The 23,139-nt window shown below is 42.7% G+C and overlaps 1 protein-coding gene across 1 annotated transcript; it reads left to right on the top strand.

Annotated features, from left to right (window-relative positions):
- Positions 1 to 4,252: 4,252 nt before the first annotated feature.
- On the top strand, positions 4,253 to 17,173 carry TMEM238L (transmembrane protein 238 like). The gene is made up of 2 exons (XM_063453374.1): positions 4,253 to 4,853; positions 17,097 to 17,173. The coding sequence occupies exon 1, from the start codon at positions 4,297 to 4,299 to the stop codon at positions 4,828 to 4,830; it is 534 nt and encodes a 177-aa protein (XP_063309444.1). The 5' UTR covers positions 4,253 to 4,296; the 3' UTR covers positions 4,831 to 4,853; positions 17,097 to 17,173.
- Positions 17,174 to 23,139: the final 5,966 nt, after the last annotated feature.

The following is a 23,139-nucleotide window of genomic DNA, read 5'->3' as shown; positions in this document are numbered from 1 at the left end:
CTTTCCCTCCCCCCCCCAGTAACTAGACGACACACAGTTCTGGGAGACAACTGATTTTATTTTATGCACTGACCCCTAGCATGGGGTCTCCATATCAAAAATACAAGTGTTTTCCTCCCAGGATTCTCTGTTTCTGAGAGATAATTGCGTAAAAAAAACTATAATTAAATACTCTCTCAGTTACAGGAAAACATACAATATTTCTAAAACACCCCCAAAATACATTTTAATAACATAGGAACCCCACAAAAGTCATTTACCGAATAGCTTGCTTCTGAGCGCCCACTTTGTCGAAATACCGCTTAGATCCCTTTGGGGGTTCTGGAACACCATTCGAATTAAGTTTTGACCAGTCGGCCACAATGTGAGGCCCCAAAACAGTTCCAGAGAAAGCAAGGCAACGACCGGTCATCTTTTGGGGGTTTTCGCATGAACACTGACGAATGCATCCCCTGGCTTTTAGGGAGTGAATGCTACTCCTGTTCGGTAGTTCATGACTCCCGAACGCCGTTCTCATAACTGTTCGGGAAGTTGAATGGGCAGTGGTACTATTTTCCCAGGTGTTCGCGGGGTCGCTTATCCGAAAATAGTTCCACGCCGTCTACGACCATGTACCGCTGCCTGAGTTCGGGAGATAAAATGGCAACCAATTATGGCCACACAGGGAAAACACTTGCACTAATGACCAATTTGTGGTTAACAGCCAGGGGTGGTCGGTGGTTAGAAGGTGCGAACAAGGAGACCACACAGAGTCAGTTCGGTAAATGAACGGGGGTGTATGGACAGCCGAACAAAAGGGAATAAAAGTGTAGTTAGGGCCTCTATTTCGCTACAAACCACTTATCCAACTAGAAAAAACTGAAAAAAAGAGGGAAGCGCAGACAGCGTGAATGTGCAACAAGTGCCATCACATATTTATTAGAAATATAAGTGTACAAATGTTTCGGGCATAATAACCCATTATCATTGCATCTTGGACCTCCTTTATTATAGAAACTAAAGACAAATTGTGAAGTAAGACAAGGGGAGTGGGCTGCCAAGCAAAGAGGTTGCATACTGCTTAAGCTCTGTGCAACATCATGCTATTTACCATTCTGACTCTTACTCAACCCTGATTTTTAAGCTTGACAGCAGAGCAGGGTCTGTTACCGGAAGCAGCTTTGCGCTCTCAAATAAGTGTTTACCTGTACAAGAGGCTCTGGTGGCCCGACTTCGGCCTTCCTGGAGGAGGAGGAGGTGGGGCCAATCTCTTGGTCTCTGCCCTACCTGGAGGAAAAAACACTGTGGTTGTGGTCTGCCCTTTTACCTCCTGCCAGTGAGGGTTTTCCCGGCACACATCTGCCTCGTGTCCACCAGCCCACCAACCCCACATCATAACGGGGCTCGATGATCCGCTATCCCTTGTCCTAGAGCGGTGCTCCCTGCACTCTTGGGCAGCATGACTCCCCCAATCCGGCCTATTCATCTGCCTGGCTTCATGTAGCCGTGCGCACTCTCTCCCACCTGAGGACCCTGCACGGGCCGTGCTGCACCCCCCAGGCACCGCTTGGGCCGCTTCCCCGATATCAGAGCTTCTATCTTGCCTTGTAGGCTTGCCTGGCACCTCACTGGCCGTAGTACTGCTATATCCTGTCCCTGCCTGGCTGCCTGAACCAGCTGCCGCCCGCGCTGACTTAGCCCCAACTGGGATATTGGCCTCCACCGCAGTTGACCTGGCCCCAGCCGGGGCTGTACCACACTCCTTCCTGCCCCACACTCCGTGCCCCTGGGCTCCCACATCCTGCCCCACACTCCCCAAGGATACAAGGCCGACTCACCGAGAGCTGCAGGGGCATCTCCAGCATTGGTCGCAGACCTGGCTGCACTCCCTGTCACACCTGAGCCCGCCATCCTCAGCACCCAACCTTTCCTGCAAGGCCGCCAACCGACGGAGAACAGCCTGACCTGGGAGATTCAGACATGGAGACCCGCTCCAGCAACGCCGCCTGGCATTGACCACCTGCCAAGGGCCTCCGCGGCCAACACCTCAGGCCCAGCTCTCTCCCCGCCGACCGCCGCTTCAACCATGCGGCCTGCTCCAGACCCGTCTGCCACGGGAGCAGCTCCCATAGATGGGCTCCTCCTCTGTGCCTGCACTGAACCGGGGCTCAAAGGTTGGGGAGGCCTTGTCCTCTGCGCGGGCCGTCCCTGCAGAACCTCCGTCGGACCACCTGAAGGCCCATGGGATGCCATCCGCTCTTGTAGCCAAGCGATACCGCGCTCCCTCACCACCAGATGAACGCCTGCAAGGAATTCTTCGACAGGGTCCATCTGAAAAAGAAAGAAAAAAAACCTACCCAAACCTGAAAGACAACAGGTAAGTTTAGGTTTAGTTAAGATAGCCACTTCACAAAATGGCCAGTATAAATGCTCCCATCGTAGCTCCGCCGCCCCCAGCTTGCTAGCTGTCACTCAACTTCCCTTGGCGGTTATGCCTACCTCCTGGCTCCGTCAAGGCCCACTCCCCTAGCTGCGCTGCTCCATGGGCTACATTTTCTTCAACTGTATTGTTGTGTAGAAATTACTGAATGTAAAACTGAAAAAAACTATGTTTTGTTTTGGATTTTTTTTTTCTATTTAATATTGTGTGATGTACACATATATTTTTTATATTTCTTATTTTTTTTAAATGATATACAATATATATGGATGCACTTAAAGAACCACTTAATGCACCCAAGCAACTTAATCTCAATGAAGTGGTCTGGGTGCAGAGGTCCGGTAGTTTTAACCCTGCAATGTATAACAGAGCTGTTTCGAAATGTTTAAATTGCACAGTTATATCCACCTCTACTGGTTGGCTTTCTGACAGCCAACAATGGCAATTCTGCTGCACGGACCAAATAAAACGTGTTCACGTAATGTGGAAGACCCCATAATAAAGCGTTGGTTCAATACTTTCCTAAGGGGAAGCTTTGATGGAAGTGCAGCACTCACTGCGCATGAGGTCCTCAATGTCCTTCTATGAGGAGCATTGGATTGGACTAGGGTTAAAAATTTCCACTCACCACTAGACATTACCAAATTCACACACGGTGAGTGTACCGTATTGGTTTTCAGTGGCAAGTAAGTAGGAACTGTTCAAGAAATGGTAAGTTCTAGATTGGTCTATCATGGATGAGGCCCTGCTTCCGCTAAGACATCACGGAGGAGAGGTAAGCAGGACCCAGAGAGCCCGGCACTGGGAAGGGTATTATTATTTTGAGGCCACATGCGGGGGTGAGAGGACCTATATAAACAGGGACACTAAATGGTTAGGAATGAACCAGATATGGAAATATGGGGCAGAAAGAAAATAATACAGGAACTATCAAAAACAATGAGAACATTTATAATATGTTTACACAGTGTTCTCAAAAAGGTTCACAAGATTTACAGCACTGAGGTACATGGTGAAATCCTCTGCTGAATCTTGGCAAATGGTGCAATGCTCTGCAGACTCCTGACACATGGTGAAACGCTCTGCAGAATTCTGTACATGGTGAAACGCTCTGCAGAATTCCGTACATGGTGCAATGCCCTGCAGGTCAAGGCACTGATGTTGTGATGATCCCTGAGACACTGTGAGCCCAGAAAAGTGAGATGTTCTGCATGCAGTAGATGTTTATTATTATTATTATTATTACTAAAGTTAACATGTTCTGCTGCAATGTTATAAAGGGGGAAATTTAACAATACAAAATTTAACAGGAAGAATAGGTTGATGAGGAGTCTGATAAAAAAAAACTTACAATTTAAAGGAGGTGGGGTATAAAAGCACAACAGGAAGGGCAACGTGGGGGGTTGCGACCATGCGATAGGGTGGGAATTAGATCATGGGGAGATGCTCTGCAGAGTGTTTGAGCATGATGAGATGCTCTGCAGTGTTCTGAAATTATGTTGGAGAGATGCCCTGCAGACTTGTAGAGCATGGCAAGACGACATATAACCATGCAGAGCGAGATGAGATGCCCTGCAATGCTGTGGGGGCGAGCTGAGATGCTATGCAATGCTGTGGGGGCGAGCTGAGATGTTCTGCGAGTTCTAGGCAGATGGAAGTAATACTCTGTTAATCTTTCCAGAAAGGAAAGAGATACTTCCTATTATAATCAGGACAGGTGAGGCAGTCCTATCCGCCTAATCCTAGGAGGAAGCCAGTGGGTGTGACTTCCCAAAAATATGCAAATAGTGAATGACGTGGGCGGGAGGTGATCATCAAGGTAAGAGCTCCCAGGTGCATGGCCTGGGCTGGACAGGGGGATAGTGTCTGAGCCGGACATGGCTTCACCTCGGAGGGTGGTCGGCCGTTGTCCTGCTTTGTTCCTGCTGGCCGTGATGGCTGATGTGGTGGGACTTGGTCTTATACTCATTGGGATCTTCGTCAACCTAGAGATGGATGGCAGGAGTTTTGGGGAGTTCCTCATCTACACCGGTGGGATTATGCTCTTCTTCAGCCTGCTCTCGTGGCTGGCGTGGTACACCTTCAACCTGGAGGTCTCCATGCAGGAACTCATGATGGACCCTTCTATGACACAGAAGAAGAGCAACATAGCCCAGATAGCCAGGAAGTTCTCAGAGAGGTTCTCCAGAAGGGCTAAAAGAAAGGATTCCTCTAGAGACACCCTTCGTACTCCAAACCAACCTGGAGAACCTCTCCATCTAACCCCATCTGTCTTTATCAATAATGGGTTCAGCAGCCCCCTTGATTCTCTGAGGTCCAGTGGCAACCACCTGGAGCTAAGTACAGTCAGTTGTTTGGATGGGAACCCAAAGATAGCAATCACCCAGCACATAGTAGACAAACTGGTGTAGGTCCCATAATCTGGAACTGAGAGGTAAGTCCTGTATTGGGTGTCTTCTGACCTTTCTCATTCACAACTTTGTGCTGCTTAAAAATAGTTTGTAATGTAGGATATTTCATGGTATAAATCATACTATGTCCTCCATCACTGGGTTCGATGCAAAGGTTTGTTGAACAGTTTTGGGTGCAATCTGTAGAATGTGGCGCAGTCGCCATAGAAACAAATGTAATGTTTCTGCTGATTTTTGTCAATTTTTTTTTATATATACATATCCCAAACTTCAAAATTAGGGCAAATCTAGCTCCTATTCTCTGTATAATGTGGCAGGGTACTTGTGGCACCATAATCACTACAGCGCAATTCTGAATTCACTAGAATTCTGAGTTTGATGAATAAGCTGTGATGGTATCAGTGTAAAGTTGTAAAAAAAATATAACCAAAACTGGGTGCTGTTTAATCACAGCAGGTCACATATCCCAAATAATGGGATGTATTCACTAAATCAAGGGCTGTGAAGAAATGGGGTAATTCACAGTAGTGGGAATTCAAAGTTAAATTTGGGCATGTCTGCTATAGTTCCAGTGCTTTTTTGTTTGTTTTTCTCCTTAAATGTGAAATTGACATTTTTCTTTCCTAATGAAACACACGGATAGTAAATAGCCTTTTCAGATTGCAATTGTGTCCTAAATTGTAAAACCGACAGTTCTCTTGTCAGTTCTTCACAGTTCCCAATATAGTAAATAAATTAAAATGTTTGGTTTATTTAGTTCCGCAATGTGACTTGAAGAAATTAAGCAAAAAAATAACTATGCTGAGACTATAGCGAGATGAGATCATTTTTTATTTATTTTTTTCCCCGAATTGTGAAATTCAGGTTTCCGTTCTGTGCAATTGGTATTGAGAGTATAAATACACTCTGTGCTTATTTTATCCAGAATTACCTTTCACAGGAATGCAAATCATTTCCATGAATCCTCCGGATATAATTAACTTGGGATTGGCTTGGTTATCCAGGCTAGAATGTAATTGGACCTGTCTCTTTGTGGACAAGAACGCATGTTATTACATGTTCTGTTGGGAAAGGGTCTGGGTTGATATAGTGGCTAATTTTAAATGCAGGACCTCTTACCACTACCAAATGACTCTTTGGCCATAATAAAATGTTGATTGGCTCCTGGTTCTTAAAAGAACACCATAACCACTACAGGATGCCCTGGCACCCTTTTCCCCAGTACAAGTAGTAAATCTGCTAGCAGTTTGTCTTCCTATCTGGGAGAGTCAGCGCTGGAATACAGATTTTGGGGTTAAACTATTTGAGAATGGTTTAACCTCTTAAGAGGAGACCGCTCCAGGGAACGAACACCAACCATAAAGTGAACACTGCACTGAAACACTGTCGTAGTGTGCCACAATAAAAACCATATATGTGCAATGGTATTTAATATGCGTATCAGGGGCAGCTACTGTAAAACAGTACACATACTGTCATAGGGCAATACAGTATGTACTTCAGCTAAATAGACTTAAAAAAAAAAAAAAAAAAAATACAAATTGCACTCTCATTTAAAAGAGCCTGTATGAAACTGGCTGAGCTATACAAGCTTGAGTGTGATATGCGTATTGTCTCAATGTACCTTTGTCCATAACATCTGGAGTGCCAAAAGTTGCCTACCCCGGCTTATAGTGTCCCTTTATGGTGAAAACGGCCAAATCGGAGAAATTCACTCACTCAGCTATGTTTTGTTTTTTTTGTTTGTTTTTTTTTCTCTAGTCTGGCCTTAAATATTCACTTTGAATTCTCTTTAGTACAAAAAAACTTTTTTTTTTTTTTAAATAGCAGCCGGGAGCGGTGCCGAGTGGACCCCGGCTAAGAAGTTAAACTGTTAACAAATGGTATGACTACTATACTCCAGACACCAAAACTACTGCAGCGTCTTACTTATGTTGCTTAATGATTCTTGAATCTGAATGAGAGTTCTAATGGTGTATGAATTGTGTGTTATGTGTTTTTTTATTTATTTTTATTTTATTTTTTATTCCAAAACTACACTTTTTTTTTTTTTTTTTTTTTGTTGCCTTCTTTTGGATCAACAGAAAATAACATATGTGAGGAAGGCTGAACTTGATGGACGCAAGCCTCTTTTCAGCTATGTAACCTCAAAACTTTGCGCCTATTAACTCTCTCCACCCTGACCCAGAACAGGCTTCTCATTCTGGTCTACCTTTTGGGGTTTGTGAGCTTTGCAGCCATACAGAGTAAAATGGCAGCAGGGGCACCAGGCAGCTGCACAGCTGTTTCACCAAAAGGCGACCCACTCGGTCTTGGAGCTGACTGGAGACTCCTGTGGCCACTGCATACTTAGTCTGCCAGGCGGAGGCATAGTGAGTGGTGACCTGGGGCATCACTCGTTGGAGTCCTATGGGTTACCATGCCAACACTCTGATTCTTTGCAAAAGCCTGCTTAGGGAACACAGGTAGGTACAAACAATATGGGGGATACAGCTGTGAATCTACAAAACAAAAACCAGTAATAGTGTAATACTGTTAGCACATAAAAGGTATAACTCACAAGATAGATGAGAGTAACTCGCCCAAGGGTGCCTCCCCCGATCTATGGGGGTAGATCCACTTCCTTACTGCCAGAGGTACTGGAGCTGGACTCAGGAGGGGTAGAAAATATATATTGCTTTAGTAAAAATGTATAATAAAATAATACCAGGTCCAAATAGGATATTAGGGAACACAGACTCTTGACCACCAAGTAGCAACTTTCCTCTCATTCCTCTAGGTAACTAAGCAGGAGGGGGTTAAAAAAGCTTTATAATAAGTAATTTTTTTTGTCTTTTTTTTTTTTTTAAATGTCTTTGCAGACATGCAAAAGCACGGACTGGCACACGCAGGCAGTAGTGCATCACAGAGCCCAATCGCTGCAAAACACAGTAATGTGAATTATTGTATGTCAGAGTCCCACTGTGATAAACGCCACAATAGCTGATGACTTGTCTCTGGTTTCTCCATAAGTGAATAACCAGAGGACAAAGGGATGAAGTGGTGTGACTAAGGAGGCGCCAAATCTAAGGCAGGCCAACCCTCTCTCTAGCAGTTTACTTACTGCAAGGTCCACAGTTTTGTGAATTTGGCTGTGCAGACATCTGAGTTGTACATGCTTGTGGCAGACCTCTTTCTCCTCCTCTGAGATGAAGTGAGTCTCTGTCATAAACCGTACGGTGTGCACATTCTCAAATTGCACAGATCTCCATGTATGTACATAGTGGGAATTGGGCATACATCACGGGGGACGACCAACATGGCGCACCCTGAAGCAAACCCCTAGAATCCCATCTCCTGATCCCCCGAACAACTGGGTCCAGCATACCAAGCTGTGAGGCCTCCATCGAAGTACCACTGTGAGAACAGGGACCCCCAAAAACAGCACTGTTGCCATCCCAAAACTGAAAACGCCCATCAGCCTAAACCAATAGAGGACAACAAAAACGGGCGGAGCAACAATAGACAGAAAAACCATCCCGGGACAAATGTCAGATCCCAGGAACCGCCCACAAACCTCACACTTACCCTGCCCAAAAGAGAACAGCCAATGGCATCACAAAGTCCCTGGAAACATACCGCCAAAAGCTAGACTTAAAATAGCGAGATGAGAGCGCCAAAAGAGACACACCAAAGGACACCGGAGCCCCCAAAAGCAGAATCCAAGCTCGCAATCGAGCTGGCGAGACAGAAAACCTCCCTGCCCCAGTCCACCCCCTGCGTCCCAAGCCTTGCCATAGCAGACCTAGGGGAACCCTGAACACAGACAAGCATCTTGATTTTTCCAAGGAAGACCCGAGGCGCACTAGCTAACCGGTCAAGTATTATCACACCATTCCGACACAAAATTGCCCCGAAACCGGCTGAACCTGCAGCAACCGGAGACCGGTGAATGTTGGCATTGGACACAAGGGCGCTTCCTATAGGACCAGCCAACACACAATCAGGAAGAAATCCCATCCCTGTAGGTCACCCTGCAACTCGCGTAAGTCGAATGAAGTGCCGCGGCGGGACAACCCCAACTTGCCCAAAAGAGAACGCAGCCGGCACCCCGGAATCTCCTGCAAAGCACCAAGCGAACAACATGTCCCGGTGCAGCACGCAACAGCTCCCCAATCAATCGCGATGCCACAACAAACTAAGACATGCGACCGGCCCTACTGGTTTCTCTTGAGCCATCAGCGATGTCACCCCCTGCTCCCAGGTCACGTTGGTCATCCAGCTTACCCACCTTGAGACAATGCGTAACTGGGTGGGAACCCCCATACCCAGAGCTTTCATGCTTAAAGCGGTAAGAGGCACCCCACTTACAGTGACTGTCATTGAACTTGGCGGAGGCAGCCCCTCCATGGGCCCACCCAAGCAAAGACCAGGACCCCCCCCCCCGGTGGGGTGCCGAGCAAGTCATAATGTAGAGCCAATGTCCCAGCAAATAGAGGGGCGGACCGCGAGACGCTGATGAAATTGCTCGTCATACCAGCCCAAGCCACCATAGGTACGGCAAGCATTCCATATGGTGTCCCGATAACAGAAGAAAGCTGAGCACTTTTGGGGAAACTTTTTTTTTTTTTCTTTTTTTTTTTTTTTTCTTTTTCTTTTTTCAATAACACTCGCCAGGATGGAAAAGTCTCGGATCCATTTCCTGAAAGTTTTTGGAATCTTGCAGTACCGAAACTCTTCCTTCTCTTACTTCTTGTCGGAGTCCCTACCCTCATTTTCCCCCAATGGCAGGAGAGAGAAAATTCTAGACAAATTCCCCTTTCCAAATCTTGAGTCTGCGCCCCAGAGTAGTAGAAGGGAGGGGGAGCCACCAAAACAGAATGGGGGAGGGACCCCACTACACCAGAGGGGCTAGCAGAAGCCTGAGGGGCCCCCATCCCTACCCTCTCCTAGGTGGTGGGAGGTTACTACCCTGCACAGCCCCCTGTGGCTTATTCACCAACACCATCCTCATAGCAAAAGCGCTGCCCATTGAGTGACATACCGACCACAGGATCGCGTTTAAGCATGGTCCACGCTCATTGTCGCAGCCCTGCCAAGAGGGGGAGAGTAGAGAGCAGGTGGTTCCGACACGCGGGCCCATCGAAGTCTTGGGCCTAGACTTTGGCTCCTATACCGAGGTGAGATGAACCAAGGCTCAGGCGAGCCGGCAGGCGGGAGCGCCGTCCTGTGCTTGTCTAGCTGCCCGAAGTGGAGGCCAGAGGAGGAGACTCCACACCAGCAGCTGGCTGAGGAGGGAGAAGTTGAAAAAAACCGCTTGCAGAGCTGCTGGCCACCATCCTGCACTGCAGTAGCCCTGAGAGCTGCCAAAATGGCCTTGAGATCCATGCCCAAAGGCTGTAAACCCACAGGCCCAGCAACAAATGTAGCAGGCACAGGAGGGAAACTGTTGCTGGCCGAATCCTAAGTGGCACTAAGGTAAGCTAACTAGTCCCCACCCCTTCGTACCAAACTCAAGCACTCCCACACACACACACACACACATACTGGCCAATCCCCGCTCCTCCATTCCCACACTTCCACACCCTTGTCAGCTAAGCTGCGCAATCTCCCTTGGGTCTTAACTTGAAAACATGAACGAACAATAATGCAGAATTGGAAGACTAATGTTGCACACAAATCTGTTTTAAGCCACCTTGCTGCCCTAGGTGAGAGGTTCATTCATGTGGAGTGACACGATGTGCCAGGTGTACGTGTTTGTCCTGTAAACTCATTGTGTCTTGTCTATACAAGAAACGTTTGCCAGTTTATCTATATATTTTGGGAGTATTCCAGAAGTACTCGCCCCTGAGTCTCAAGATGTTTACTATGGTCATGATGTGTCATTTTCACATGGTAACTTGGCAGGCAAGCAGAATAATTACGAAGATCAAAGCTTCAGGTATCTTAAACCAAGGCAAGAGGTGTGCCACGCTCTAGATAGTCAACACTACACCCTGTTAAGTGTGAACTTTGGTCATTTTATGTTTTTGTTGAACAAAAAAAAATGCATAGCTTGGAGGGGGAAAAATTATATTTCTATTAATTTGCAAAAACTTTTTTTTTTTTTTTTTTTTATAAGGACAACCTGTCGTGTTTACTTCCTGCTTTGGTTAGCTCAGTGGATCTAAACTCAAGAAGCAGTAGTTACCCAGAGTACCTGCCTTGCAAAGACTTCTCATTAAGCTGCATTAGGAAGTCTGTGATTGGATAGCCACAAAGTCTGGGCGGGGTTAGAATGGAAAGACAAGATGCATGGTTTTATTTGGGTTATCTACTAAATGGTGATATTTAATTTTGGCTATGGAGTGTCCCTTTTTAGTACCTTCATTCGTGGGCTAAAACACGAACGAAGCCAATAGCGTGCATGATCTGCTTTCCATCCTATTGCAGTTAAGTAAATCTGCAGCGTTCCTACGAACTATATAAGGGCAGAGGTTTACTAAGGTTTTAGCTATGTCTGCCTTTCTGCACTTTTGTAACAAACAAAGGAAACTTTAGATGTTAGGGCATTTGTGTTTTGTTTTTTTTTTCTCCTTTTAACCCCTTAAGGACCAAACTTCTGGAATAAAAGGGAATCATGATATGTCGTGTCCTTAATGGGTTAAAGGATCAGCAATGAGCAAGAGTTTACTTTGCACAATGCCTTTTCACAAAATAATATACATGGAATGCAGCCATTTCTGAAAACATGATGTAGCTTGTCGCTCGCTGTTTAGAGGTTTTCTGGCTACTCGGACATGCAGTAAATCTAGGAATACAGGGAAGAGATTTTCTGTGTAGGACTTGCAGGACCCCCAAAAAATTATATTTATATATGTTTATAATCGGCTGATGGCAATCATACAGCTGCTGTTATCGTCTATTGAAAACTTCATGGGGGAAAACGCTGGCACAGGGCTTACTCTTACTACCAGCATACCTGTGTGTAGCCAAGTCTCCTGCTCTGGAGAAGAGCCATGCGGGGTGAGTATTGAATAACGTGAACCCACGCACCTTTCAAACTCTGCACAAACTGTGTGGTCAGAAAATAAATGCAGCGTCTCCCTCTGCATTATGGACCAAAAGGGTCACTTTGTAGAGATTTGTGTAATTTTTTCAATTTGCTGTGGTTACAAGCAACAGGTTCAAGTAGACCCCTTGAATGCAGGCCCTTATAAACTCAAACCCACCAACACCACACAATCTTAAATTCGCGTTTGCAATGTCCTGTACAGTTGTACATGGGTTTTATTTTCTGGAGGTTTTCTTTTACCTCCCTGTGTAAATACATTGGTCATTAAAAAAAAAAAAAAAAACCCAAAAAATCAAAAACAGAACCACTTGAAACTTTTCCTATATTATTTTTTTTTTTTTTTTTTTTAAAGGGACATAATAGGGTCCAGAACCACTACAGTACGGCTGTCAAGCAGTGCCCCTGAATTAGGCCCGCAGAAATAGCTGGCTGTACCCCACCTCCCCCCCCAAGAGAGGAGGCAAGGTGATGGAGATTGAGACGGACAAGTAAATACTACAATCGGGACTAGTATACTAGGGAACAGCCGGTTCGTTTTTTTTTTCTCATTTTGGGACGTTTATTTTGCTTCTTCCATACCCCCTCCTATTTTTTTTTTGTTATCTTAGTCACTAGAGGTCATTTTTGTTACTACAGTACTGAGTAATACTAGCATTTAGTAAGGTTGTTCCAAAAAGTACCAAGGCGCTGTAATGCCATTTGTCCGCCAGTAGAGGTCACTCTACTCTCCAGAACCCGAAGTTACTGAACGGAAATCACAGTAAGACATGATGTGCACAGATCATGATGATGTATACAAAAAATTTGTGGGTATGGAAGAAGCAAAATAAACGTCCCAAAATCATGAAAATCGAACCGAATGTTCCCTAGTATACTAGTCTGGATTGTAGTACTTACTTGTCCTTGCGTATTTGCCAGCCTTTCAGGGTTCCAAGTTGGAAAGTTTATGTGTTTTTGTTTATTTATTTTTAAAGAAAATTAAAAATGTATACATCTATTGACAAGAGACCTGAAGCCAAAAACAATAGTTTTTAGTATAAGCAGTAAGAAAGGCACCTGGGGTAAGCGGGTATGGAGGAAGTGCATAAGAGCCGAAGAGCTGCGCACACACGGGATGGGAGCTAAAACCTATAGCTAAAACAGTTGTAGCGTGTGTGTGTGTGTGTACTTGTGTCTGTATGTAACCGTGCATCTGTGGCCGTACGTACACCCTAGCATTCTAATGCTAACACTGTACACAAATACACCCCCGGCATTAAAACACACACTACAAAAACAATAACTGCATTCATACGCCAAAACTTTTTTTGTGTGTGTAATAAATTAAAATTGACATTATGTGAAATATTTTTTTCCCTATTTTTCATTGTTTGCACGTGTGTGTGTGTGTGTGTGTATTATCCAATAACAAGGACGTGTGTGTGTGTGTGTGTGTATATAGTGTAAATGTAATTGTTTTTATTTGTGCAGTATTTCACAATACCAGTCAACATTTAAGAACGCCATCAATATTTTATTTTTTATTTTTTTAATGTTTTTATTTATTTCGAGAAACTAGCAAAACAAAAGAGGATGATTTGGAAAAGGGGCTAGAGATCAGAAAAGAGGCTAAATGACGTGTACTTTAATCTAGGCAACTATGCACAATCGACATAAACTAGTAAACCGCCATAAAGTCCACGTGTAGCGTAGTGGGTGTACACAAAAATATATTTAAGAGAAGAAAAAAAAAAATTCTGTTGGATAACGAGAGCTACACCTAGAAACAATATATATACACTACGTACAAAGTATTCACTTGTTAAAGCTGTGAGACAGTGTTTCAGGCAATCAGCCCAGGATGAAATGCACAAAGAGCAGTGTAAGGACAGAGGGCCCCACACCAAGAATCTGTTTAAGGAATAACCCGATGATGCAAAGTAACAGAGAAAAGATGTACTGCATCAGCAGCATAAAAAAAATACATCAATCAATAATGCATGGGGATAAACTATAGGCTATAATCCTTGTGTCAAAACAGAAATGGCATTAAACCACTGAATAGGCAAAATGCAATGGGTTTTTTTTATTTTATTTTTTTTGTTCATGGAGTCCTAATGGGGGCAGGGTCTCAATTGTGTATATTTACAAAACGCCTCTCTCTCCTGAGAAGAGCTCTGGGACATGGTCAATGCCCATGAATCTGAGAGATGGCAAAGTATATCCAGAGGTTGGTCAGATGAAACTGAACATTGGAGAGATTACAGATTGTACGGAGATTTCTTAAAAATTAGATCAACCGTGTTCCCTTTGTAGGTATTCTGCACAATCTATCATTTTTTTTTATTTTTTTTTTTTAAATCTTCCCAGTGTTCCATTTCCTTTGACCACTATCTGCGGACCCTTAAAATCGGCATAACTCCCTCGGTACATCAATCTCATAGAAACCTCTGTCTTGACCTACAGCAATTCTCCACCAAACTCTCTCTAGTTTTACCCATCTCAAACCTCACCTGCCCTAACTCTGCAATCTCCCTCTGCAACTGCACCCTCTTATCTGAACTCATTGCACCTCCTATATTAAACTTTGTAAGTGACCCTGGTTACAACCCCGGCCCATTGCCTTCAAAACTGCAGAACGCTGCTGGAGAAAGTCTATCCTTCTGAATCTGGCTTCCTCCACTGTAATTTTATAATACTCGTACAGTTTGACTCGTTCCTCCATTAAAAAAAATGTTAAATAATAAATCTACTTCAATACCATCATAACCACGCTCTCCTGAGAACCCACATTCTTCTTTCATGTTTTTAATTCTCTACTTTGCCCTGTCGCTGCTCCTCCTAACTCGAACGCTACAACTTTGCAACTTTTTTCACTGAGATGTCCTCCAGCACATCACTTGTTCCCTCACATCTCATTGTTCTTTCTCCTCTTGCTCTGCCCTTCAAGCATGCAAGAATCACCCCAATTATTAAAAAGAAGGAAATAAAACCGTTGTGACTCTAAATCCCCATCCAACTACTGCCCCATCTTGGAATCATTTGCCTCCAGGATCCACGAGAGTTGTGTACACTAGTTTGACAGACTTTCTTGAATCCAACTTCAGTCTGGATTCTGCGCTCTTCACTTTGTTTAAAACTGGCCTGGCCAAAGTATCCAGTGATGTTATTGCTGCTAAATACACTGGTTGCTATCCCTCTCCCCCTCACCCTTATTTTCCAGACCTTTCTGCTGCTTTCAATTGCGGTTTATCATAAACAACTTCTTCTCATCCTCTGTAATCTTGGTCTATGAAACCCTGCTCTTTCCTGGTTCTCTTCCTACCTCTCCCAATGCTCGTTCAGCTGTGTTTTTTTTGGGGGGGGTGGGGGGGGAGGGGGTTTCTGGCTCTCCCTCTTAGGGCAAAACCTCTCTGTTGGTGTTCCCCGAGGTTCTTTCCTTGGTCTCCATACTGGCTCTCTTGGTGAACTCCTAGTGCTCTTAACTTCCATTATTCTCTTTGTGCGGATGACAGGCAAATCTGTCTTCTCCTGATCTCTTGCTGTTTCTCTTGACTATTGTCTATTGAATGCCTCTCTGCTATTTTTAACTAGATGGCTGGCTGCTCATTTTCCTAGTTAACCTTTCCAAAACAGAGCTTATCATCTTTCTTTTTTTTTTTTTCTTTTTTTCTTTTTTTTTTTTTTGAGGAAGGCAGACACTGGAGTACCCCTCCTAAATCAATGGCACTACCATAAGCTCGCTGCCTAGGTGGTCTATTTGACTTCAACCTCTCCTTCACCCCTTATGTCCAGTCATTCGCCACTTCCATCTCAAAAACATAGCTTGCATCCGCCTCTAATGCCAGCTGCGGCTAAAGTGCTTCCACTATCCGCTCTCACCTTGACTACTGCATTCTGCTTCCCAGTAGTCTTGCATGTTCCCAGCTTGCCCCATTACAGTTTCTAATGAATGTGGCGGCAAGGCTCATCTTCTGGTCCTCCCGCACCCCCATGCTTTCCCTCTGTCAGTCCTTACACTGGCTTCCTGTAATATATAGGGCTCAATTTAAAATGATGGCGCTTGCTTACAAAACTCCTACACAATGCTGCTCCTAACTACCAATCTTTACTAATACACAAGTATGTCCTGTCCAGGCCCCTACATTCTGCTGAAGATCTGAGTCTATCCTCTGTTCGTACTCCCACCAAAAAATGCACACCTTCAAGACTTCTCTAGGGCTGCTTCGCTCCTTTGGAACTTTCTTCCTTGCTCTGTTAAACTCTCACCCGGTCTGTTTCTTCAGAAGATCATTCAAAACCTTAGTTCTTTAGAAAAGAACATACCCATTTAACTGTTAATGACTTTCCCTGCCCACACCTTGGTAACTATTCTTGTGACCTACTTTTTCCTATACCTCCTACCCTTACCTCTTTTGTCACTTAACCCCACTCCCTCTAGAATGTAAGCTTGTTTGAACAGGGCCCTCAACACCCTCTGTTCCTGTGTATCCAACTAATCTTGTTGCAAATACTTCTGTTAGCCCACCCATTGCACTGCCCTGGAGAATGTGTTGACTGTGTTTTTGGTTTTTCTTTCCTTCTAAATTGTTGGGGGGTGGTTGTTTTTTTTTTTTTTTTTTGGGGGGGGGGGTTCCTCATATTAAATTTGTTTCATATATAAATGATTTCAGATGAGGGCCCCCTTTCTAATGAACAAAATGATAGATGGATAAATATAGAAGTGTGGTTGCACTTATTAAAGAGGTAAATTATGGTTGAACAGACACATGGCTCAAATTCTAGGTTTTGGTTCAGAACTTGGCCAATTTCCTGTCCTAACTGGGTTAAAATGTTGAGAGGAAAGTTCTATTCCAATCTATATCCTGCTGTGTGGACAATCTCTTGTCTGCTATCCAAAAATGCTTTGTACATTAACCTTTATTTATATAACCGAACCTACAATCCAATTTGTCGGAAAACGTGTGCATAATGGAGAAGGCACTCTGCAATGCCACCTTCTGGACACAAGTTATTATTGCAGCCACTTCCATTATGCTAGCAGTATTCAATGTGTTTGCTTGTGTGTATGTAGAGTATTTATTGCTCTGTATTCGTATGTATACCTTTTTTATTCCTAGTTTGTTTAATTTCATGCAATGTTAGGGAATATGTGGAGAAATGCCAGAAATGGTGAGATCAAGCCATTCATTAGGTATTCTGCCTGATTAAACCCTTGCCTGCGTTAACCTCTCAATGTCCCTGGTTTCTTTAGGTCGTCTGACACTTTAACATTTACATGGATAAATCCTCGTTTTGGACGTTCGCAAGACTCGAGCTTTGGCTGCTGATCGCTGGTAGCTACTGACTTTGGTTCCTGTCCCCATCGGCTGATGGTCAAATATGTCTTGACAGACACGATTTACACATTTCCCTGCACGGTTTATTTGTAGTTTTTTATTCTCATTACCAGGTTTATTATTTATTTATTTTTGTTTTGATGAACCAATTATGTGGGTTTTTTTTTTGTTGGTTTTTTTTCATGATTTGCTGTTGATACCCACCTCCTCCTTAATGTTTGGATCCTAAGAACATGTGTGTTGGCCTTTTCTGAACTGCTGCAGGAAAGTTTTTTTTTTTTTTTCCCCCTTTCTATGCTAAATGTTTGGCCAATGCCTTGTCTTACACATGCTTTTGGCACTCCAAAAATGTATGCGATCCTTGAGCAGTGAGAATACACTGTGAAACTTAATTTATTTAATCTCTTCTGGCACTAAAAGGGTAAAAACCAACCTAAGGAGGACAACCGATTGTTTCATAAACCACCTGCCATCTCAGGAAAGTTATTTGCCTCTATTACTTTGTTAGTACTTCTTGCCAGTGTTTGGTTAAAAAAAAAAGGGGGGGGGGGTTAATATCACACGGCAGAAGCCGCCCGCAACTTTAATTATAAAGTGTTTTTTCTATAATTTTCTCTCCTTATTTTTAGGAATGTAATAAACAATCTCACAATTTTAATTCAATTGTACAGAATCACGTTAACCAGGATTTCCACTTCAGGTTAAATAATCTTTAAATGCTGGTTCTTTTGATGTTCCACTGCTATAACTATTAACTATTGAGAGAAATGCTGATTAGCCCTGTTAGTCAATACATTATTATGTGAATGATTGTGGTGTTGACTTTAAGATGAACAGTGCATTATGGGGGAAACCTTGAACTTGCTGTAGAGGACAATACCATCCAACTAGTATTCCTGTGTGTATTTGAAACCCAAGTCCTTCCTTATATCAGTGCTGGTCTGTTCACCTAAGGAGGTAGTTTGTTTATTATTGCCTCTGTGTTTGAACCTGGGCTGCTTTACTTCAAATTAAGACTGAAATTAAAGGGACACTATAGTCACCAAAACGTTGGCTTAATGAAGCAGTTTTGGTGTATAGATCATGCCCCTGCAGTCTCACTGCTCAATTCTCTGCCATTTAGGAGTTAAATCACGTTATTTCTGTTTATGCAGCCCCGGCCACACCTCCCCTGTGTGTGACTCACACAGCCATCATGAAAAAAATTACATGGTTTCACTTGCAATCAGATGTAACTAACTTTAGAAGTTTTTATCTCCTGCTCTGTAAACTGAGCTTTAATCGCATACAGGAGGCTCTTGTCGGGTCTAGCAAGCTATTAACAGAGAAGGAGATGGGGAAAGTCTAAATTAAACAGAATTTGTAATAAAGGAAGTGTAAACATTAGATGACTTTCGCAAAGCTCTGCAAGTCACATGCAGGGCGGTGTGACTAGGGTTTAACCCCTTAAGGACACGTGACATGTCATGATTCCCTTTTATTCCAGAAGTTTGGTCCTTAAGGGGTTAAACAAAGGGATTTAACTACTAAATGATGGAGAATTTAGCAGAGAGACTGCAGGGGCATGATCTGTACACCAAAACTGCTTCATTACGCTAAATTTTTGGTGACTATAGTGTCTCTTTAAATCAAACTGATCTAAAGATTGAGGACATATACAATCTTCCATTTGGCACCAGAATGTATGATTTACGAATTATTGATTTCCCCCTCCCTGCCCCAATTTTATTTTATTCTTTTTCCCTTGTGCAAAATGGTATAGTTGCCCAATAATCTATACATAAAACACAATGCAGAGAGTAAAGTCCCATTTTGATATTTCTTTATTGGCTAATAATAAAAAATATTAAAATAAAAATAATTAAGTCCCATTTTGAAATGTTAAAAAAAAAAAGTATACTATATATACATTTTATTATACTGCTGACTTTTTATTCCCCAACAGCCAATGGCCCCAGATGCAAACATCCTGTAACAGTGATAGTGGATGTAAATTCAAAGTAGTAATGTTGCACATTTTTGTACGTCTACCCCCTGATGCCCACCAAATGCAAAGATTGGTAAGAGCACCAATGCATTCTGGTTTATTTGCTAAAGTGTGAATTGATGGGAATTTAAAAAGAATTCAAGCTAAAAGAATGAAGTCCTATTCAGTTTTGGCTATTTTGGCCTCAGGTTTGAAATCCACTTTGAGTTCCTGATAATCTTACAGTTTTATTGAATAACCCACAATGTGTGCATGTCCACCCAAGGAACATCAGTGATGCCTAAAAAATGGATTCTGACGTTTTTTAAATGTATTTCTCAAAGGCCAGTCTGTGACCTTCAGAATTCCTTTCGACTGCATGATTTTGATTTGGATGCAGCTAATATTAGTTAAAGGGACTCTTGAGACCTGGAGTAAACTGTGGTGGTTGTATGATCTCCAAGGACAGAAATGGGAACTACAACTCCCATGATTCTCTGGCTATCTATATAATTCAAAGAATCATGGGAGTTGTAGTTCAGCAACATCCGCAGGGCCACAGTTTGAGGACCCCTGTTCTAGTATTTAGAGAGCCTTTGTCAAAGCAAACAGAGGAAACACGGGTACTTTTTTTTTTTTTTTGCATTAATTCCTTTTTTAATAACCTTTCCTTTAATGTACATTGTCACCCTTTTGGGTGCAGGGGGTGCAGGTAAGGTTATCCTGTCCCTCACTGGTTGTTTGGGGTTTGTTTTTAATTCGCTCCTTTTCGATTAGAATGCTGTACTCTTGCGCATGCGCCAAAGTACAGCATTAAGGTTTATGGAAGATCCTGTGGTATCCTCAACAGACGCAGCCACCACTGATGACGACTATCTGGATTGGCTCTTGGACTCCGCCCTGAGTCTATGAAAGTTAGGCCGGGGAGAAATACAGGGATAAAGTAGTCCCAACTTTCGTCTCTGTATATCTGGACTGGGTTGGAATTTCAGTGAAATTCTAACACGGTAATACGGAGTATTTCATAAAGAGTGAATTTTTTAAAACAAATACGGATCTTTCAGGGGAAATGGGGGGGGGGGGGGAAGAGGGGGCCTGCCGCTTTAACTGCAAAACTAGCATCATGTGGTCTTCTAGTGTTAATTCTATACTGTATACAATGTGATAAGTTAGCGTCATGTATCTGATCATTTTTGCAGCTAGAATTCCGTTCCCACCAATATCATACCTAATATTATTCCACTACAATACCAGCAAATGGGGTGCTGTTATATTGCCTACACTTTACCGCTATGTACCGAACAGGGACCATTTCTACCTGGCAAACTGGTGGCCAATTTAAATCTATAAGGTGTAAGAATTAATTCTAATATCTGCGATGTGATCACATTCAATGCAACAGATCAGTCCTTTCAGATATACAGGGAATATCCCCAAGGCCCAAGACTCTCTGCAAAAATACATAGAGCCTTTCAGTGAATACCTCTGTTTCCCCTTAACTTTTTCTGGGTACATAACGATACCTGCCGGTTCTCCCAGCATTCAGTTGGGTTAATTGTAGTAAGTTCAGCCTCCGCAAGCCGTGACATCTAGCGCTCATTATTATTTATTATTATTTATATAGCACCATCAGATTCCGTAGTACTGTAAAATGGGCCCATTCCTTGCCATCATGGCTCATTGAAGGTCTCTGTTTACATTTAACTTGGATAACTTTACTCGTATATGTCACAAACTTACATCTCTGTGCATTCGAAAAATCTAGTAATGATTATGCTGTTTTATGTGCTAAGTTTCTCTAAAATATTGGAATTAACTTGTGTTTTAGCTAAATGTATAAATATTAAGCTGTATCTCATACGCCACATGCTATTTTACAACTGATTTGAGAGCCTATAAATCTGACTTTCATACAATCTGAATTTCATACAATGACAATGTAACTATAATGTATTCATATGTACTATGTTTCTATATGTGACACAACTGATGTGATGTGAAAATGTAAATGCTGCTGATTATACTGTTGTGACTCATTCTTTTGTAACTTCATGTTTTGTTTTGTTGGGGGGTGGGGGGGAAGAGTCTGTTTTAAAAATATGTCCTTACAATCATTCAGCATTTTTTTTTTTTTAATGTTTATAAAAAAATAAATTTTTAGATGCCTATATTTTTATAAATAATGACTGTCATTTTGGAGACACAATAAAAATTTGTGTTTTGTTTTTCAAACGTGTTGTTTAAATGCCTATTTTCTTTTGGGTTATAAAGTGGGTTTACACAGAGTGCAAGTAAAAGGTGTGTATGTTTTGTGTTTTTTTTTTTTTTTTTTTCCTTCCCCCGTTTCCCCATAGCAACTAACCACAAGAGTCTTTCCGGGTTATCTGGCAAGCTGTGAGTGTTCAGAAAAGATTGAGATAATTTAAGGCCAGCACCAACTAAATGTTCAGAATATTTTCTAAAACTTAGGCATGTATGAAGTACAAAATTGTTCTCAAAACAAATGTCTCAAACTCTGCTTTCAAACACCCCCCTGGGTGTCAATTCATTGTTTAGTAAATTTAATACCAGAAATTTTTCTTAACATGACTATTGCAGGAAACACCTCAGAGAGACTTTTACAAGAGCCGTCCATATCCATGTGACAGCCCCATTCAGTGATCCAGCCAAACTCAAACTTTGTAAATACGCAGTAGGGCATGGGATAGCTAGGCATGAAAATAGGTATTTTCTTGATGGGGAAATGGCCGGTAGCTCAGATCATGCCTTCACCCTTTCCACTCTAAATGTAGAATGCCTGCTTTTGTGGTCATTCCACCCCCAGTCTCTTGGCTCGTTTTCCTATCTTGGCTAAGATCTGTCCATAAAATGGGAATTCAAGATAATAAAATTGTATTTCATCTCCGCTTCCCTGGCTTAAATAGGATGCATTCACTGCCATATTTATTTATTTTCTTTAGGCTATTTATGTTGAAAGTACAAACAATGTCTGTGACTGTATTCGGATCACATCATGGACCTTGAATCAGAAAAGGTGAACAGATTTATTTAAGTCAGAGAGCAAGCTTTTTTTTTTTTTTTTTCTTCTCCCCGCTCTAGGTGAGTGTAAATTAATACCTACATTAATTTAAGCTGTTACTTGACTCTCTGTGTAAGGAGTTAATATCGCCCAGTAGGTGGGATTGTAGAGCTGTCCAAACACTCTTAATCCTAGGTAACTTCACACGATCTGCCCATGTCACAAATTTATAACCAGACAATAGCTGCTGCACACAGGGAAAGAAACAGAGAGGTAATCTGGCCTTTAAAAGACATTTGATATGTCCTGAAGTCACGAAACCAGATATAATTCCTAACGCGCAAGAATGGCAACAGTTACTTGTTTATCCAGATTACAGGCCAGGAGGCCATAGCATTGCTTTGTGCAAAATCACACACAAGTTTTATTCACAAAACCATGAAAAGCCCACAACAACAAAAAACTTAACTGTTACTATTTTAAATATCTTTCCCCTACATCGCTGTTGCATTTTCCTGACCAAGTTTAGAGGCCTGGCAATGATCCTGTGAGGACCTAAGATATGAAGAATGGGGACTCCTGTGCTAGTGTAAGAACACTCTCTAAAGATCACATGGCAGAACCATTATACCAGGGCCCCGTACAGGCAGAACCGCCTCGGCCTACTGGTAACCAAGCTCAGCAGTCCACAAACTTCATCTGAAGGTAGGATTAATGGTACATGATGACAAAGATCAGGGAGAACGTGACTCTAGGGCAAGATTAGGGAAGTAGATAATGATAGTTGGGGTAGAGTCTGAGGGGAGAGAGAAATTTTGAGACTGGGTAAGGGGTGCATTTAAAAGAAGGGGATGAACAAAGTATGACCTCCTGATACATATTAGGCCAAGCATCTCAAACTTTGTCCCTCAGATGTTGCTAAATTTAACAGGATTCTCTGGTCCTCCAATGCATTTAAAGAATTTTGTGAGTT

The sequence above is a fragment of the Pelobates fuscus genome, chromosome 5 (genome assembly GCF_036172605.1).
Source record: "Pelobates fuscus isolate aPelFus1 chromosome 5, aPelFus1.pri, whole genome shotgun sequence".
Lineage (NCBI taxonomy): Eukaryota > Metazoa > Chordata > Amphibia > Anura > Pelobatidae > Pelobates > Pelobates fuscus.
Note: the sequence above shows the minus strand (reverse complement) of the source record. Positions and strands in the feature narration are given on the sequence as shown.

Excerpts from the sequence above, each read along its gene's own strand:
- TMEM238L (XM_063453374.1), top strand. The coding sequence starts at position 4,297 with ATGGCTTCACCTCGGAGGGTGGTCGGCCGTTGTCCTGCTTTGTTCCTG.